Below are 19,357 nucleotides of genomic sequence, written 5' to 3'. Positions count from 1 at the left end.
CCGCATCCACTACAGTCGCAACCACACCATTATCATAGCCACAGCCTCTCCAACTCGAGCTCAAGCTATCGACCGCAACGAGAACCCGAGCGGGGACCCGCAACGTTCGGTCAGCCGCTACCGCAGCAGACAGCCAACAATGACATGAGACGCTTGGAAGCGCTTGTTGCTGTCGCCACTGGCGAGCAAGCCGTGGAGAACCGCTCTTAGGTTAGGTCAGCTGATTGCTTCCTCACCGCCTTTACATCACACATCGCCATCATCAATTTACGTCGAGTTTTTCAAAGCACACCCACGATGTCACGACCTCGAAGAACAATAACGAATCTCCTATGATTTACGCAACGATACACATGTCTGGTGTTTTACCTCCAGTTCCGCATGACAATCTCTCGGTCTTTTGCTTTATTTCCCTTGCCCTTCACTTCAGAAATCGCCAACCAGGTGAGGGCTCTTGTTGTCGCTTTCCATATGATACCAATCGGAGCTTCTGCTCGAACTTCCTTGGGATACCCCGATCCGGCATATGTCATTTTCCCTTTGTTTTGCTTGCCTTTGTGCATATGACGTTTTTGCTTTCGTTTTAGGGATATACCAAATCGAACAGCGGGAGTCTGGAGTTTTTTGTCAGTATCAATTTCTTTTTCTACATGATGACTCTCTCTATTAGGATGTGCTGTCGTGCTGTTTTTGGCGGGACGGGTCACTGATGATGAACATTGGTAATGGGTAGAAGCTGGAAGGGTCAATAGTTGTCCTTGGACATTCTTAACATGCTTGTATATGCTTTCTCAGATGATTATGACCTAGTGTGCTTTGTTGTGACCTACTGCGACAGATGCCTAGAGACAGGCGATTATGTTATTTTGACAAGTCGATCTCTCGCCAAAGAAGAAGATTCCGTCCACCCTATACAAACATGTCAGCATCCGCATTGTCAACAATGGCGATGAGGCTGCCATCGTCCGTGTCATGGATCTACTCGACAAGAATGACCAGCCGGAACTGGGCGACATGAGCGATCTGGACCCCGTCAAAGTCAGTCTCACCAGGTTCGCGGCGGTCCTTAGGCGGAGGAAGAAGTCATTCGAATACCCCGCTAATAGCCTCATTACTTTCAAGTACATTTTGACTGGGAATCAACAGATTGCGATCACGAAGAGCGAGCAGCTCGCATACGCATTGGAACTACTGCGTACAATGGGAAAGAGCAAGATTGAGATGAGGGTAGACACAATTGCAGAGGAAGAGGAAGAGGGAGAGGAGATTTGTTTGGATAGGTTGGATAGGTTGGATAGGTTGGATAGGTTGGATAGGTTGGATAGGTTGGATAGGTTGGATAGGTTGGATAGGTTGGATGATGATGGCAGAGAAGTTGAAGGGTAGTAGCAAGGAGGTTGAAGTATAATAGTATATTCCAAGGTTGGCAGGCGTCTCTAGTGGACAAGGAATGGACAAGTGGTGTACTTGGATAGATAGGTTTAGGTGTGGAACAATACAGCCTTCTAATGCCTAGGCGGTTGAGCGCTCTGGTGTTGCAGCTACTATGGATGCTGCGAGGGAAGTGGTTGAGATTGGCGGGACTGAAGTCGCGGCAGAGCTTGCAACTGGCGGGACTGAAGCTGCGGCAGAGCTTACAACTGGCGGCGTATGTGAGTCTGATGAACCTGCTGTACAGAATTGGCGGATGCCTGGTTGATTGATCGGTCGTTTTATGGTGGTATTGTTCAGAGTCTTAGAATTGAGTGCGAGAACGAAGCTGAGAGAAAGACAGAGTGAACGAAGGCTGAGATATATATATATATAGAACGAAGACTGAGGGGAGGGGGGGGGGGAGTGTGTGTGCGTGAGAAAAAAGTTTGAGAAAGGTTGTGAAGCTGGTGCGATGAGGTTTATTGGGGACTTGTATCCGCATGCCAGAATGAGGCAGGAGCGACCCTGGTGCTATTCTCGAACATTTCAAGAGAATGAAGTCTAATTGTAGACTTAGCTATTTCTGCAATCGATGGCGATAATAAGCGCAGCAACATTGTTAGGAGAAGAAGCCGACGTGGTTGCTTGTCTTGAGGGATTAGTCTTGTAGAGAAACTCGCGGTCTCAAGGAAGGACTAACCTTAGATGAGAGGTTCTAGGAGGCGATGATAAGATACGCCTGTGAGTGCTTGATAACTCGGTTGTGGTTGAACCGTCTCATACAGTACATTGTGTCCAACGTAGTGGGTGGCGGCGGATTGTTGTCGGGGCAACGATACGGCCAGGACAGGAGAGGACAAAGCGCGTTCTAGCGTATCATCCCACATGCAAACCCCGCGTACCCTGAGTTGGTATACACATCCGGCAGCAACACCGACAGCAGGCACTGTACCTGTAGTTCTGATACCCTCCTTTTTCTTCTTCTTCTTCCTTTGTGATACCCCCACCCGGCGCCATGGGTTCCGACGACGTTACCGACTTCGAGGTGATAGAAGGCCAGAAGGAAAACATCCAGAGCATCCCCAGCGGCCGCTCCGCCAAAGCACTCGCGCAGCTATACACGCCACCACTTACTTCTGGCGCTGGCCAGACGCTATCCCCTTCGCAGATGCAAGATGCGAACAGCGCAGCCCGCCTCAAGTTTGAGAAGGAGCTCATGGCGATTGACGACTCAGACGACCCGCTAGACGTTTACGACCGCTATGTCAAATGGACACTCGACTCCTACCCCTCCGCACAAAACACACCTCAATCGCAACTCTGCCCGCTGCTCGAGCGCGCGACCAAAGCCTTCCAATCCTCGCCGCAGTACAAGAACGACGCCCGCTACCTCAAGCTGTGGCTGCACTACATCCATCTCTTCTCAGATGCGCCGCGCGAGACATTCGCATACCTTGCGCGACACAGCATCGGTGAGAACCTTGCGCTATTCTACGAAGAATTCGCGGCCTGGTTAGAAGGCGCGGGTCGCTTCACACAAGCAGAGGAGATATACAACCTGGGCATTGATCGCGAGGCCCGTCCAGTGGAGCGCCTGATTCGCAAGTACGGAGAATTCCAGCATCGTCTCGAGAGCCGCCCGCAAGAGGTCCCTGAGCCTTCAAGCCCCGCACTCCCCGCCGTCCGTCCAGCTCTCGCCGCTAAGATGGACCCCTTTGCGCATGCATCGCCGAGTGCGCCGAGCCCACAACCACAAAGTGCGCCAAAACCTGCTGGAGGCGCTTCTCGCTCGGGGAAGGCTAAGCTTGCCATCTTTTCCGATGGCGACGATGCCGCAAGGCCTGGTTCGACTGGTAGCATGGAAGGATGGGACAGCATTGGATCGCTTGCGGACCGGAAGAAGGAGAACGCAACAGAAGCGCGCCCTTGGGCTGGTGAGACTCTGAAGGTCGGAAAGAAGAACACGGGCGTGCCAAAGATGTCAATCTTCAAGGATGAGGTGAGTTGATCTGCCAACATCAGCCCCTTCATATATTTACGATCACAGGACTAATTGGTGGGCGTTTGCCATACATGTATTCAGACCAAATCAAATCCCAATGACGAAAACGTCGGCCCCCATCCATTGCGTGAACACCAGCAAGCAGTAAATCCCAGAACAGGCAGACTTGAGGTAGTTTTTGTAGATTTGGAGCAGGTTTACCCTAACCATGAAGATCCGATGTCAGAGGAATACTCATTTGAGGAACTTCGAGCTAAATACAGGGGATGGATGGACCACGATTGGGATGCTATCCGTCGCAAGGAACAGAAGCAGGCAAGAAAAGCAGCCGAGGAGGCAGAAGCTGCCGCAAGACCAAAGCCAAAGGCCGCGCCTCTAGCGCCCAAACAGGTTTACGAACAGCCTCCTAAGCCCAAGACCGTGCCCCTGAAAGGCAGCGTTGACGATGATATGAACAACGACGAAAATGCGCCGCCTTCACAGGCAGATGTAGACAAGGCACGGGCTGCTAAGAAGGCGAGACGAGAGGAGCGTGCCAACAGGACTAGGAAAATCAAGGTCATGGAAGTCAAAGAAGTTCGCGGAGAGACTCAGACAAGTGAGTGTTTGAGTGTGTATGAGACTGTCACTTACGTACTAACATGTCTTAGTCCAAGCCAACCTAGATTCACCAGCGAAGCCCAAAATCCGGCGAAAGAAGACAGGCCCGGAGACCACAATGACCCTCCACACCAAGGAAGCAATGGACGAGATCTACGACATATTCAACGAGCCACTGAAAAACGCCGACGAGAACACTTCAGAGAATCAGAGTGGTGATGAAAGCAGCGGTGACGATGAGGACGACTACACGAGTGGTGCCGAAAGTACGGCAACCGGTCGCATATCGGGCGCTACGAGCGAGTTTGGGGATGAGACAACAGCTGGAGATTTCACACTCGGCACCAGGGTGCTGGATGTTGATGCCGAAGATGAAAGCGATTCCGACGCTTCAGATACCAAGAGTGCCTCTGCGTGGTCTGACTTTACTGAGAGCAAGCACGTGCCTAAAGATGGTCAAGAGGATGAATCAGATGATGAGTCTGAGCAATCTGATCAGTCTCAGAACGATTCTTTTAACGAGGCAACACGCGCAGATGTCGACGTGGAACAGCAGCAAGATTCTGACGTCGTCACTCCAACCTCGCCCTCAGCGCCCACATCGCTACCTACCCGCTTTGTTCCAGTTCCACCGGAAGACTACGTTCCAGCTATGCAGCCCTACCGAGACCCAGCCCAGGCTGCTAACAACCGCCTGCCGTTCATGACGCCCATCGTCGAGAAGACGGAATCGTCCTTGGGCATCGCCACTGCTTATGCAAACAAGGACTACTTCACTCCCGCGACCAAGACGCCATCACGATCGAAAGGTACCACTGACATCCTTGAAGATGACGACGACGATGATGATACTTGCGGTAGCGCCTTTTCGGATATCTTGAGTCAGGTTATCGATGGCTCAGGGAAAGTTGCGAAGCTCGCCCTGACAGAATCGAAACCAGTGCCTAAAGAGCCCATCGCCGAACCGCAACGGAAGCCATTGGCTGCAAAAGAGGTTGTGCCAAAACCAGTAAAGCCGAATGGTCCAATTATTCAGGATGCACAGTGCAATCCGGTCGACGAGAACATCCGCAAGGTCATCCTACAAGAAATCCAGCCACCGCTCGATGGCTACGATGGCTACTACGCAGACACCGAAGAGAGCTACGGAAAAGGAGCCGACATTCGCAAGTATACCAAGGCTCTGAAATCGGGCAAGGGCGCGAACGACAAGACGGCCAACCTTGCAGTCTGTCCCACGTTGAAGTTTCCCACAACTCAGCGGACATACGCCGTCAAACGCGAGCTTGGGAAAGGTGCTTTCGCCCCAGTCTACCTGGTTGAAAGTCGAGACCCCGACGAGGACGACGATGAGAACAAACCTTCGCAGATGGGCAAGGGCGAGTTCGGTTTGAAGCGCAAGAATCTGGAAGCTATCAAGATGGAAGATCCACCAACTCCATGGGAATTTTACATCATGCGACAAGCAAAGCGACGGCTAGGCGTATCTCGAGCGGCTGATTCGATTGTTCACGCGTACGAGATGCACGTCTTCAAAGACGAGTGCTATTTGGTAGAGGAATTCAGAGATCAGGGAACGCTGCTCGACCTGGTGAACCTTTCTCGCGGAGATAATGGTGCCATGGACGAGCAGCTTGCCATGTTCTTTACTATTGAGTTGTTCCGCACAGTCGAAGCGCTACACTCAAAGGGAGTCATCCACGGCGATCTGAAAAGCGACAATATTCTAGTCCGATTCGACGCGTTACAAAAAGATGAGCACTGGGATTCGGAGTACAAGCGTGATGGGCGCGATGGCTGGTCTGCCAAAGGTATCTCACTCATCGACTTTGGCCGTGGTATCGACATGAAGGCCTTCAAGCCAGACGTGCAGTTCATCGCCGACTGGCCTACTACTGAAGCCGATTGTGCGGAGATGCGCGAGCTTCGCCCGTGGACCTACCAGATCGACTACCACGGTCTCGCTGGAATTGTTCACAACCTCTTATTTGGCAAGTATATCAGTACGATTGCTGAACGCGGCGCGACACTTGGCGCTGGAGCGACGAAGACGTACAAGATCAAAGAGAGCTTGAAACGATACTGGCAGACTGATATCTGGCATCAGTGTCTGGATATACTGCTGAATCCGCTGATGCATCTTGACGGTGAAGAGGGGAGGAAGATGCCGGTGCTCAAGGGCATGAAAGAGGTGAGGGAGAAGATGGAAGAGTATCTTGAGAACAACTGTGAGAAGGGCGTTGGATTGAAGACTCTTATCAGGCGCATGGAGGATGCAGTAAAGAAGAGGTGATGGGACTTGTCCTTGTGCTCATTTGTATGACGTTTGGAGTTTTTGAGGTTGTTATTGTAGGGTTTGGATAGATGATACCACTGGGAATGACGAATCGATTTGCAATACCTGCTTGTACACTCACACTTTGCTGAGAGTGTCTGCAAAGGCCTTTCACTTGTTCGTAACTCGCACTAACAAACATCCATAGGGCTACTGACCTAATCGGGGAAATCGAAATATTAGTAGTCTGGCTTGAAAGCATGCTGCTTGATGGCTCTTGCATCTTCATACTGCTCCCATAGTCGCCTCCAGTCATACGGTTCGTCGTCCTTTCCTCCCAACAGGCTCACTCACTTTGACACGTCATTTGACAGTATTGTTCCTTCCGCCACTCACTGAGCTAGACGCATACGATAAGAAGCCAGCAATGCCACCTGAACTTCTACTCTTCATCCACCAACAATTTACACAAGACACTCCTAGCTTCCAGCAGCATACTTTGAGCCTTCCTACCACCTCTCACCTCCGCCTACTAACTCCGATTACCTGCTCGCCGCATCGTCAGCCTAGTATGTTTTCGGTTCACCACAAGGCCTCCTCCTTGCTCCACACGATGCTCGTCACCGGCATCATCCTGATCCCGACCGCCATCGCCACACCCGCCGCGGTGCAGGACCTTACCGATATGCGCAGTGTCGTCGATGCAGCAGCAAGTGCTATCGGAAATCCGAATAACCCCAATCGAGGCTTTGGCTTCAACCTCTTCGGCGGCAGCGGTCAGATGGGTACTGCCGACCTCGTCAACAACATCACCAACACTATCCTCCGAGCAAAGTACCAACTAGACACGAACAGGGTACGTGTCTTGACCGCTACCTCGAGCATTCTGATAACCAGCACTAACAAGCACCAACAACAGACATCATGGCTCCAGCCCAGCAACTCGACCCTCAACGGCACCTTACCCACCTCCAGTGTGCCCACACTCGCAACCCCCACGCTCCCCCTAACAGCCAGCCTCGCCCTGCCAACCAGCATCCCCACCACAACACCTACCCTCGATAACCTCACCATCGACCTCACACCCCCCTATATGGCCTACGTCCAATCCATGCCCGACCTAGCCAACAGTTTGACAACCCTCGGCCGCGCCTACCACCGCGAGATGAACAGTCCTGTAAACGAAGCCATCGCCGGTCTCGAACAAGGTCTCACAACCTTCCAGACCGCACTGCTCGAAAGCGAGCTCATCAGCGCCCAGGCTGTCATACGCACCATACGGGCGAGCAGTAGCTTGGAGAGTGCGGCGACGGCGTGGAGTCGCTTCCTCAACTTACCTGGCGGGGGTAGTGACGATGATGAAGCAGGGTCTGCAGCTTCGTCATCCCCTTCATTGCCAGGCGCGGGAAGGCCGAGTGTGTTGGGCAGAGCGGAGGCGAAGAGGCCGCCGCCTGGGAACGGGAGGTTCTATAGCCATTTTGAGTTGTGGAACCGGTCGGAGCCTCGGGCCAGGGTGTCTACGGAGGGGAAATTCTCGCCTCATGATCTTGTTGTGCAGGCTGAGGAGAAGCGTGTGAGTACTACTGCTGCGGAGAAGGCGAGAGTGGGAAGGCCTTTTGTTGTTTGAGTTGGCTGTTCTGTTTCTTGTACTTTCTTCTCTTTCTCAATGGATCATAATATGAACAAGCTCTTTCTTCCAATGCTCCATCATACATATTAGATTCGTCCAACGTTCTCTTCTCTCTCCATTCTCACCACATAAAGCACATACCCAGATTGCAGCATCTCGAAAAAAGTATGCTTCGATAAGAATAAAGCTAAGCTAAGAGTTGTGGCGGGGGATATCTTCGAAAGCCAGTATGCAACGCAGAGACGAGACCAAAGCAAACAGCGAACAACAACAAGATTGAAAACCAAAAAAGAGAGCCAAGCTAAAGCGCCATTCCAGCGCTCAAGAAAGATCCATAACCTCATGACTTGACTGTGCTTGCGACTAGAGGAAAAGCCGCCGAAAACACCAGTCTCCTTCCTTCATCCCATCGCTCGTTTCTTGCTTCTTTCCAAAAGAGATACTCATGCCTCTTCCCTCTTCGCTTTCTTGAGTCATGATGATATGTATGGATTCATACCCGACCAGACCTGACCTATTTCCACAGGTCGCCTGGTACAAAACGCTTGTAGAAACAAAGAACATCTCCGTCTCATTACAAATCCCTTGCATTGAAGTGAAAAGAAGCATATTCACATACAGGTAGGCAGGCTTTCGCTCTCTGTTTTAGACCAAAACCCATTCACTGCCTCTCTTGATGAATTTATCCAACATCATGGTGACGTCGGTGAGGACGAAGCGGCAGATGTAGAAGCCGAAGAACTCTGCGGCGTGGCGGGTTGATAGCTCGAGACCGACGTGGGTGGGGGAGGAATGCTTGAGACCTGGGTCTTCGACTTGGCGGGCGATTTGGTCTATAGCGTTATTAGTTAATCCAGGTTTATGATGAGAGATGATGTAGAAAAAGACATACCCAATATTTGGACCGCATCGAATAGCCTTGCCAAAGAACCCATGTACCCTGCATTGGGCCCCTCAAACACAACACCGGAAATGTCTCGCTTTGCGAAGCGGATGCTGGGGAGGTTGGTCATGGGAAGGGTGGACATGATCAGAGTGTCCTTGGGCACTTCTGCACTCTTGGCACCACCAGCCATGCCCGCGAGGTTGACGCCCGAGTTCTTTGATCGGAGTTTCCGCCAGGAAGCAAGGTATGATTTGCCCTGGGCAACAGCACCCTTGTGTTGGTGGTCCACGGAGCCATGCCTGCCGGAGGCGTCTGTTGACGATGCACCTTCGCCGACGGTGGTCGCATCCCTGAACAGTGCGGTTACGGACTGCACACCGACTTCGTTGCCTAGTTTCTTTGCTAGCTGGGCTTGCACCTGGTCGAGCACTAGTTCCAAAGACTGCATCTCTTCTAGGACAGCATCCGCGTCATTTGTATCCACAGACGCTAGCTTTTGAAGCGCTGCTGTGAGCATGTCGCAGTTGGCGATCTTGTCCTCGATGTTCTTTAGCTTGACACCCTTTACTCGCCAGACATCGCGGGGAATAAAGAGCTTAGTTGAGAGATAGCCACCGCGGGGATGCGCGATAGTCTGGTAGAAGCATCGCATTAACCAGAACGGTCTCAGGAGGTACGAATCCGGACATGGCTCCAGAGGGATCGGGGCGTTCGTGATGGCTGGGCTTGGCGAACCGGGCGAGAACGGTGAGTGGATATCACTCTCGAACAAGTGCATCCCTCCACTCGGTAGACCGTCAACGTTGAATGTGGGGACGCTGGGCGTTGGCATTGCCAGGCTGACATTGCTGGGTTTCCTGCCTGTAATGGAAAAGGTCGTGCTTAGTGGCGTTCCTATAGATGCATCTGAGCCATCTGGGCTGGATATTGACAAGTTGCGCTGTTTCAGGCTGAGGGAGGACTTGTTCTTCCTGATTCCCATCGCTGAGGTTTTCCCGGTCTTTGGCGAACCTGGTACAAGACCAGCCTCGTTAGAAACAGCATGGCCGAGGGCGGGCGTCGCGGGTGAAACCGTGGCAGCAGTTTCGGCGGGACTGTAGAGGGTGGGCTGAGGTGATGGAGCTCGAAGACCAGATTGTTGGGACGCTTGCGGCAGCGCGGGAAGCTTGAACGCGGAGTCTAGGGTAGGCTTGGTGGTGCTGAATGTTGGTGCCGCCGACTTGGGTTGGACGGGGAGGTCGGTAGGCGCATCCTTAGCTGGCACCGGAGGCTTCTCCGTGTGAGGTGCAGGCGGGACAGGCGGTACAGAAGTCTCTATTTTCAAAGACTTTGCATTTTGTCCCGATAACCTTCGACTTCGTACTGAGGCTGCGTCCTTGGTTGCAGTAGTGGGCCGTGGTGTGGTTTCTGCGGTGTCGATCGTTTGCGGTGCTTGTGACTCGGGAACCGTAGGCAAGGCAGGCAGAGCGCCAGATGGAGCAGGCACCGCGGGCGGGGAATGAGCGGGTGGTTGCTTGGATGTCGGGTGCATCAATTCTGCAACGGTCGAGAGTGACGTACCACCCGTCGTTCTGTGTGACGACACGGAGCTGTTGTACGCGCTTCCAGAAAAGCCACTCGAGTCTGACTGCCGCGGTAACGAAGACTTTGTCTGCAGATCGAAATCAAACCCATCCAGCATGTACTCTCGCGTCATCTCGTCTAGTAGCCGCTCTTCCTCTTCCGCCTCGTCGTTGAACCTGATCTCAGCGCTTTCGCGCACATGCGGAAGGCCCTCGCCCCGAAGCTGCGTCTCTTTGTAACGATACTTGGCTGCGGCAATGGCCTCTTCGCGTTCCGCCTCCCGCACGCGCTCCTTGGCCAGTTCCACGTTACGCAACTTAGTCGCTATTAAATCGCCGGGTGTAGAAATGTCGTCATCATAAGGTTCATATCCATCGTCGTACGCAGCTTCGACGGCTGCATCAAGCGCCGCATCGAATTCTGCCTCGGTTCCTCCACTGTTGTTTCGTATATGTTTTCGGCGCACTCCTCCAGGAGACATGGAATGGACCGAGGAAGAGCATGAGGATCCACCAGACTCATCAATAGTGTCAAGCCATGATGTTGACTCGTTGCTATGTACTCGCTGGTGATTTGATTTGACGGGCTGCTGCGGTCGTAATAACCGGCCATACTCCTCGGGCTCGGACTCCTTACCGCTGAGGAGAGGAGATTTGGACCGCTTGGGGGAGAGCGGTGGGGGCATATATACGCGGTCCATCATCGATTCGGCAACCGATGATCGGACAGATGTGGTAGAAGGTGCGATTCGCCCAGGTGGGGGCTGTAGGTTGAATTGCGGGTTCTGCATGCCTCTTTGCACATCGCGGATGGCGGTGGAAATGACCGACTCACGAGGACCGTCGGAGCCCTTGCGGAGAGGCAGCTGCTGGTTGGGCGGCGGTGTAGGCTCGCCGGCTGGAGGGGTATCATATATAGAACGGTCGTTAACTATGCGAGATACTGTGGCAGTTTCAATCACTGCAGGTGGTTCGTCGTCGTCAAGGAGCAGCATTGAGCGGTGTTCGTCCAGCGATTCCCCGCTCATGGGGCGTGCTGGTAGTGATTTGCCGCTATGGTTAGTGTAGCCGGGATCTAGCCGTCGCAGCTCTTCTATGCGGTTGGTGTATGTTACTCGCTACTGGAGTTAGTAGTGAATGGTTACAGATAATGTATGCAGTGACTTACAATGGCGTCCAGCTTCCGCCTGTCCTCTTCCTGCGAGCTGCGAATCATGACCTGCTGGAGGAGCTTGCAGGCATCCTCGTACGCCTCCATGGCGCCCTCAAAGTTTTGCGCATTGTCGAGCAGGACAGCGGTGTTCGCCTTTTGCAGGGCACGCGACAGCATCGTCTTCTTGTCCTTCTCTCTGCGCTCGCGTGTGCGGGGAGGCGTGCCCTGGTAGCTGTCGTCTAGCCTAGCGCTGGCGTTGCTCTCGTTGCGATGGTGATCCCTGCTGGGGCTGCGGACATGGGCTCTGCTCCCGGACCTGAACTGTTCTCTGCTCTGGCTCCTGGAGTGGTCCCGCGAGGCGGCTGGTCTGTGGCCCGCACTGGGTGGGGGCTTTTGGACGGGATCCCTAGGTGCTGCAACGGAGGGTCTGCGTGCTGTAGAGGGCCGAGCTGCGCCCGAAGTGGAGTCGTGCCTTGGGTCAGCCTCCTGAAGGACCGCAGGCGACCCGAGGGGCGACTTGCCCAGCACCTTTTCGGCCTTGGTGGTGCGAGACGGGGGCCTCTGGGAGGGCGGCGGCTGCGTGGGTTTCGAGTTGAAGTAGTCGCGCTGCTGGAGGCCGGAGAGCAGGTTCGGGGTAAAGAGGCTAGAGGCCGAGGGCGAGTTGTTGGTGGTCGAGGTGCTCGTGGGGGTGTTGGGGTCGTAGACGGTCGAGGGCAGCAAGATCGGGGGCAGCTGGGGCACCTTTGGGGCGGCTGTCACCGCGGATGGGGGGTCGTATGCGGGCGAGCGTGGGCGGTGTCGGCGGGGGCTCGCGGTGGGCGAGCGAGGGGCAGAATTGGCGATGCGAGCGGGGGATTCGGGGCCATTGGCGGCAGTGGCAGGCGCGGCGGTGTTGGGCGTGGTGATGCTCAGCTTGCGCGAGAAACTCGGGTGGTGCTGGTGGTGCGGGTGGTCGCTCCTGCCGGCCTGGGTGCCCGGAGCCTGGGACCAGCGGTTGAGGTTGGCAGAGGCGGTGGCGGCGGCGGCAATGGCCTCTGCAGCGCCGTTGGCAGCGCTCGAGCGGCGTCGTGAGGTCGTGGCCGGGGGCGGCGTGGCCTGGATATTCATGTTGTCGGCGTCGACGTCCACGGGTGTCGAGGCAGGAAAGCGTGTCTCAGGCCAAGCCAGCGGTTAATGCACGGCGCATGCAGGCATGGTTGCCACAAGCAGGAATGCGCTCAGGCGGGCGGCGGAGGTGCTTGGAGGCGGTGCGGCGGGCGGCGTGCTCGCGAGCGGTGGTGCAATGTGCTGTGTATCTCGAATATGTCGTACGCAGCGACGAGCAGCCGCCTGTGGAGAGCACAGTGCCGCCAAGTCGCAACCCGCAAAGCCACCCAGGGGTCTTCCAAACCCGGCTTAGCCCAGAGGGTCTCTACCCCTGTCCAGCCCGGCCGACCCGGCTGCCTCTCTCTATCGTGCTAGCCAGTGCCCGGACGAACACCAACTGAGCCCACGACACGCTGCACGCAAATCCCTCGGCCTAGTCCCTCTGCTTTAGGGGCTCTACACGTCCCGCCTCGCCATCAGGTCTCCAGTGGGCGGCCTCGTTGGGCGGCCTGAAGATTCCATTGCCTACTACGCTCCCAGACAGTACGTTTCAGATGGTCTTCCCAATTGGACCCTGGCCTCTGCTGCAGGAACAGACTAGCAGCTAGGCCCTGTGGCTGCGCTTGATGGATGCCCAGTCTCCGGCCTGCTCTACACTCCTCCAAAGCACAACACCGGGTTCCTGACTTGCCGCAGAACTATCAATCTGCTCCATGACCCTCTCATCTGTGCCATCTCACCAGCCATCGGCGATCTGTAGTCCCTTCTTCTAGCTTGCCTTAGTCCACATCATGCTTCTTCCCCGTTCCCCGTTCGCCGTCCCCTCTCCACTTCCGTTTCCCATTGCAACAAAAACAAACGTCCAATGCTCAATCCCGACGGCGCCTCATAATCCTCCCGAATCCGATGCCGACAATTGCATGTCGTGCGATGGCATTGTTTACTCAACACGACGTGTCAAAAGTAACCTCTGACTACAAACCCAACCCGTTCGCAATCGCTTGCGCAAGTTGCGCTCATGGCAGCCCGACGCCCGTACATCGCAATTCGCCAACTCGGTCCGTTTGCCACGCGCTCCAGAGGCCCATGTCGCGCCTGCTATCAAACACGGTCCCAGCAGCGCGGTCGTATCGCGTATACGATAATCGACTGATACTGACACACGCCTAAACTTCCAAATCCCGCTCCACTTACGCCATTTCTGACACCAAAAGCATCGCAACAAGCAAATCTGCATCACCTAACTTCTCAACACGTGGCACATTGCTGGCTTCATGATTTCTTTTCGCCATTCTTCTCCCTACAGATACCTTCGTGTCTGTATTAGGACAGCCCGTCACCGTTCTCGCCTCCCCGCAGCCTCCTATAGGCTGCTTTGCCAGCCTTCATGGTCCGTCCCTGATCATGTCTGCTGTTTGGGATCCGCCATCTCTCGTTTCATGCATTACCGTTATCGCGTCATGGACATTGATCATGCCCAACCCTGCCAAACGCTCAGCTTCGTCAGCACTAGTCACCGTCCCTTCCGTCTTCCACTTCCATGTAGTGAACTTGTAATCACCCTTGCTATGCGTTACTATCGCTCTTCATTTTCAGTGCAAATCTGTCATCATGTCCTCCTCAGCTTCGAGGCCGTCGTCCCAAGCCGTGTCCATGGCGTCGCCGTTGTTGGTCTGCCTCTTGTTCAACCGCTTCTGATTCTCAACGTACTCCTTGGTCAGCGTCATTCGGTAGTCGGCGTCCTTGACTTGCTCGGCGAGCATATTGGTACGGCGCGTCTGCTCAAACAGCGCTTGTTGTTGCTGCTTCTCACTCTTGGCCAGAGGTCCTTGCGTCGGGTCCAAGAAGAAACGTAGTACGATCCCCGCATTCGCCTTGTCCGTCTCCTCTAGCCGTGCGTTCAAGTGCCCATCCTTGATCAATGTGTCGATGTATCCGGCGATCTCATCCGCAGGTGCCCCCAGATGGTGCGCAATGTTTGAGACTGGAATTGCCGAGTACGTCCGTGACAACCGCGAAACGTAAGCCCGTGTCTGGCTGCTGATGAGTTCGTTGACGAGACCAGCGTTGCCATCCTACACGTCTTGTTAGTATTCATGAAACAAACGTTGCACAATTTGCAGTGTATGATGACCATACCTCTGCCCAGACCTCACTACCCGCCTGCACCTGAGCCTTCAGCTTCGACATGTTGTCCAGCTCCTCATATGCGTCTGCCAGGGCTTCGTAGGCTTTCGACGCAGCCTTGATATCTTTGATCGCGCTTCCGTTTGAGGTCCGTGGTGCAGTGCCCACCTGCGAATGTCAGCTTGGTCCGCGATATACTACTTGGTTGTAACATACCTTTCCCTCTACGAGACAGCTCACCAACACCCACTTCTTGTACGCCTCCAGCATCAAGCCGTTCGCTGTTTTGGTCGTAGGTATAACCAGCACGTGCTCCAGAAATTGTTTCGCCTTCTTGAATTGCCGAAGGCCCAGATATACCTGAGCACCTAGAACATAGTACTCTTCTATATCCGTCAGCGACACCTTGTCTGAATGTCCAGAGTTCTGATGTATGTATTCCCCGCTGCTCGCGACATCCGCACATGGTACTGAGTATTCGAGGCCGTCACGGACAACGTTGGCAATCTTCTGGGGGATGCTGTGGATATAGTTGTCGAGGATTGGTTCGGCGGCCGCGTACGATCGCGTCTCCATGCATAGACGTATGAAGGAAAGGTGCACGGAGGTGAACGTGCCCGTGGAAGCATCAAGTCGAGTCATAGCCGACCGCATGGGCGCAATAGCCAGGCTCGCCTGTAGCAGTCAGCATCTCATGCAGCGAATAGCATTCTATCCGACCTACAGAATCGCATGCCCGCGCAATCGCCTCGGTCTGCTCGACGAGGTATCTCCACTCTTTCCCAACATAGCGTAGTTGTATAGGGTCTGCAGTCTCTAGGAAGAGCACCAGCTGATTCCATAACGTACCACCGGGCTGCAGTGTATCGGGTACGTTTCTCTTCTCGAGGATGGCGGAGATGCGGTGGCGGAGACCAAAGGCGTATGCTATTGAGTTCACGGCGGGATTGAGTATCTGTAAAGTCAGCGGTACACAGGTTGTTGCCGTCAGCTATCCTTACCGAAAGAACGTCTTGGTTTGTATTCGCGCCCTTGGACCATTGTGACGACGGGATATTATTCAGTTGCGAGACAAATGAACGAGCCTTAGAATCATACTCGCGCCGCTTTGCGAGGTCTGGGCTGTCCGGCTGGAACGACAGCAGTATAGAGGTGAGTTCGGCCGACATTGTCGCGTCGGTGTGGAGGGATCTTGTGGTTCGAGTACGTAGGCAAGGCGGAGGCGGCGATGCAGGGTGGGGTATCGTATCGTTATTGCCTGCGTATTTCCGATTCAGTGTGTCTAATCGTTTTCCAGTAGAGCTCCTGTTCTGGACGGAGGGATTTGGTTGAATAGCGAGGACAAACGTGTAATGTTGCCGCAACTAAATGTTGTTTGTCGAGGCGGAGGTGACATAGCTCTCCGCGCCCGCGAGCTCAAGGCACCTACGCACGGACGACGGGCAGTTACCCCACCAGGTGCCACCTTCACTTCGCTGTGGCGGTGCACCAACTTCAGCACAGTATCGTACAAGACAAAAGCTGAGCAGGCCTGTGGGACTGGGCTAATGTTGACTAATGGTCAATGGAGTCTCTTCCACTGACATAGCTCTACTATACCTAGGTACTTCTTTTCTACGCAAGTTAGACCTATCCATGAATACGTCTAAACAATACCTACATACATTTCGACACGCAAGACAGAGAGCCACAGTTTCACTAAACCAATTCCGATCCGTCTCTGAAATTGTTCGTCTCACTTTCCCAAACACTTCCGGTGAAAACAGTGCTACACTTTCCAGCCCATTTCGACCGCTTCCTCCCTCGCCGTCAGGACTACTGGCAATACGTCGTACCTGGGCTCCGAATCTATATCGCCCGGACGCGACTTCTGCTTGTAGATTCGGACCATCTCTATGAGTCCCAAGCCAGGGTGTCCGTGCTCATCCTCTTCATCGCTATTCCCGTCGTTCTCCTCGACTTCTCCAGCTTTCTTGGCCATCGTTCCGCGCGTTCTCGGCCCAGACATTATGACGGGATCATCCTCCTTCGGCCTGCGTCTGACACTTTTATGCGGTTCTGCGATAGCAGCGGCCAGCACATCATCGTCTGATTCCTCCGAATCGTCCACGAGCTCTATTTCCGGTGGAGCCAGAGAAGCGTATGGGTTCAGCGCGTCCCCAGAATACGCAGGCGAATAAATCGGTCCAAGCCTGTTCAAGACATGTGTGGAATACTCGGACTCTTCATCGCTTACTTCCAAGATATCAGTCCCCGGGGGCTGGACCAACGTAGCTTTGATAGTGGCAGCAAAGTCTGCCTCAACCGTTCCTTTCCCTCTGCCCTCAATATGAACTTGCTTAACTCCACGAATACCCATTAGCGCGTTCGCGAGAAGCTTCTCCGTGCTGTTGAGCTTGTAGGGTAGCTTCTCTCTCTCCTCGTCGGACAGCTTGCCGTCTGCAAACTTCTTCAGTTTGTCGTTTACAAAGGCAGATGAGAATGGCGATATGAGATGGTAGCTGTAACGAGTGAGGAGAATATTGCCTTTTATGACTAGACGAAGGGTTTGTAAGTCGTGAGGATTGGTAGCGTTGTCGCCCCGAGGGTGTAGCTTGTTGAACGCCATTGCGAAACGGTCCTCCGTATATCCGAACAGTTTAGTTGTATCGAGATGAACCTCTAGAATTTTCATGTCCCGCAGATACTCTTCGGATCCATCAGCCTTAGTGAGGAAATTATTGCAATCAGCCTCATCTTTGAGTACGACATGGTCGGATTCGCCAGGTGTTTTGAGGGGCAGGTTGGGTTTCGATTTCTGCTTTGGCTTTGAGATCGGTAGAGCGAGAGTTATGTTGTCGAGCATGTCTTCCTCCTCTTCTTGCGATGCGCTGGACCTTGTACGAGCAGTGACGCCGCGTTTCCTGGGTAGCTGCGGTGGTGGAGCCGTATCAGCATCTTCTAATTCTTGCTCCTGCTCGACAGAGACGTCGTTCTCCAGCTCAGCCAGTACTTGGGAAGTCTGGGCACTGTTACGAGTCTTGCGTCGTCCGTGTTCAGCGGACAAGGACGACGTTCTGGGCACACTCGCCTTCTTAGGACGTGCCATCCTTGACTGTTAAGCTGATCGACTTGGTGTCTCTGCTACGTTCAACGTGTGTGGCGGTGTGATTGCGATCAAGGGCCTTTGTTGAAATGGAGATGCGAAAGTCAGAGGCTGGTTCTAAAGAGGATCTCAAGAGGGGTGCGTGCAAGTGGACTGGTGAATAAGGGAGTGATTACCGTCAACCTACCTTTATAGGTTATGAGAAACAGCCGTGAAAAGTCACCAGCATGACCAAGTCAGCTCTAGAACATGTAGAGACACTCAAAGTGACTGCTCGATGCTACGTGTTCAGCGCTGTCAGAGGGGTCTTTCACTATACATATCGTCTGATACATCAGGTGGCATATCGCCATAAGCAGTGTCGTCTCGGACCCGTTTGAAACTAAGAGAGACACCACGATAATTACCCTCTCAAAGGTGACACCGGGATTGCACTATAAGAATCCTATACTCCAACACAGTTTCGGTCGTCGCCAGCTTATTGTATAGTATCTGTAGTGCCCCCACTTACAAGCGCTTTCTCGTAGGCTCTCCACCACAATCCCAGATTCGCTGCGACTAATAAGTCCATCATTTTCAAGCCTTCGTCTTCCAGAATTATCTTTCCCAACTTTGCTTGCTTGCCACCAAACCCGCCACCTGCGAATTCCTGGCCTAAAGAAAGATCTAAGCGATCCAACGAACTTCTAGCGTCTTCGGTGGTGTCATCGCGACTGACTGATAAAGAGGAGTTGTTGCGGCTGTGTCGTGCTTTCCGAAAGAATGACGAGCGTTTTGAGCCTTCTTCGCCTCTGGGTGTAGTGGGTTTGGGACTACTCGGGAGGTTGAAACGTAGCTCACTAACCGTCATGGCTGTGGGCGGCGCTCCTTGAAGCCCTGGGACAATGTGTCGACACTGCAGGGTATTTAGCATCATCCATTGATCGTAAATGTGGCAGGAGTGGTATAACCTTCAAAGATCCCCCGCCTACTCCGGTGGTGAATTCGCATCGTCCGTTCCACGGACTTGTGAACACATAACCACGAAAACTGGTTTGCCCATCCGAGACCTGGATGCTAGCATATGACTGGTCTTGCCTAGTCACAAATGGAGGGGTCGGAGAAGGTCTCATGTCTCTCGACGTAGAGTTGGCATGCGCGTGGTAACTCCCCCTTGAGTCAGGACGTCCGGTATCGTAGTCATACGAACTGAGCTTCCGATGTCCAAAGCCGCCCATATGCTGCGATCCTTCCATCCAAATGCGTCGACGGAACACGTTCTCGTTCGTAGACAGATGAGCCCCCGTCTGCTGTTCTGACCCTGCGTTACGTGACTGGATAGACATGCCACTGTCCCGTGTTGTTAAAGGGGGCTTGTCAGTAGTGTCGGAATGCAGAAATTTTGAGTATCCAGGATTGAAGACTTCGATATAAATCGGTGCTCCCATCTTCTTCTTGATGCTAGGATCATTCAATGTCGACGAGACATCTATGACAGGTGGATCCTCAATGCGAGCAACATTCCATTGCGCTCCAGATGCGGGGTCTCGCCGGATAAG

The 19,357-nt window shown here is 53.7% G+C and overlaps 6 protein-coding genes across 6 annotated transcripts; 3 read left to right on the top strand and 3 right to left on the bottom strand.

The window, feature by feature from the left end:
- Positions 1-725: 725 nt before the first annotated feature.
- On the top strand, positions 726-1,386 carry J4E87_001252 (uncharacterized protein; the record flags this gene model as incomplete). The annotated part of the gene is made up of 2 exons (XM_049372899.1): positions 726-729; positions 875-1,386. The coding sequence occupies 2 exons, from the start codon at positions 726-728 to the stop codon at positions 1,384-1,386; spliced, it is 516 nt and encodes a 171-aa protein (XP_049237557.1).
- Positions 1,387-2,428: 1,042 nt separating this feature from the next.
- On the top strand, positions 2,429-6,308 carry J4E87_001251 (uncharacterized protein; the record flags this gene model as incomplete). Its single annotated transcript, XM_049372898.1, has 3 exons — positions 2,429-3,412; positions 3,611-4,013; positions 4,066-6,308. The coding sequence occupies 3 exons, from the start codon at positions 2,429-2,431 to the stop codon at positions 6,306-6,308; spliced, it is 3,630 nt and encodes a 1,209-aa protein (XP_049237556.1).
- A 595-nt stretch (positions 6,309-6,903) lies between these two features.
- On the top strand, positions 6,904-7,763 carry J4E87_001250 (uncharacterized protein; the record flags this gene model as incomplete). Its single annotated transcript, XM_049372897.1, has 3 exons — positions 6,904-7,146; positions 7,210-7,604; positions 7,658-7,763. 3 exons carry the CDS (start codon positions 6,904-6,906, stop codon positions 7,761-7,763), a joined length of 744 nt encoding a protein of 247 aa, XP_049237555.1.
- An 802-nt stretch (positions 7,764-8,565) lies between these two features.
- On the bottom strand, positions 8,566-12,628 carry J4E87_001249 (uncharacterized protein; the record flags this gene model as incomplete). Its single annotated transcript, XM_049372896.1, has 3 exons — positions 8,566-8,753; positions 8,813-11,486; positions 11,537-12,628. 3 exons carry the CDS (start codon positions 12,626-12,628, stop codon positions 8,566-8,568), a joined length of 3,954 nt encoding a protein of 1,317 aa, XP_049237554.1.
- A 1,571-nt stretch (positions 12,629-14,199) lies between these two features.
- On the bottom strand, positions 14,200-15,903 carry J4E87_001248 (uncharacterized protein; the record flags this gene model as incomplete). The annotated part of the gene is made up of 5 exons (XM_049372895.1): positions 14,200-14,682; positions 14,747-14,902; positions 14,951-15,409; positions 15,459-15,689; positions 15,736-15,903. The coding sequence occupies 5 exons, from the start codon at positions 15,901-15,903 to the stop codon at positions 14,200-14,202; spliced, it is 1,497 nt and encodes a 498-aa protein (XP_049237553.1).
- A 599-nt stretch (positions 15,904-16,502) lies between these two features.
- J4E87_001247 (uncharacterized protein) lies at positions 16,503-17,822 on the bottom strand (the record flags this gene model as incomplete). Its single annotated transcript, XM_049372894.1, has 1 exon — positions 16,503-17,822. One exon carries the CDS (start codon positions 17,820-17,822, stop codon positions 16,503-16,505), a length of 1,320 nt encoding a protein of 439 aa, XP_049237552.1.
- Positions 17,823-19,357: the final 1,535 nt, after the last annotated feature.

The sequence above is a fragment of the Alternaria ethzedia genome, assembly GCF_023757985.1.
Source record: "Alternaria ethzedia strain BMP 0044 chromosome Unknown scaffold_2, whole genome shotgun sequence".
NCBI classification, from domain to species: domain Eukaryota; kingdom Fungi; phylum Ascomycota; class Dothideomycetes; order Pleosporales; family Pleosporaceae; genus Alternaria; species Alternaria ethzedia.
This window is presented reverse-complemented; position numbering and strand designations above follow the sequence as displayed.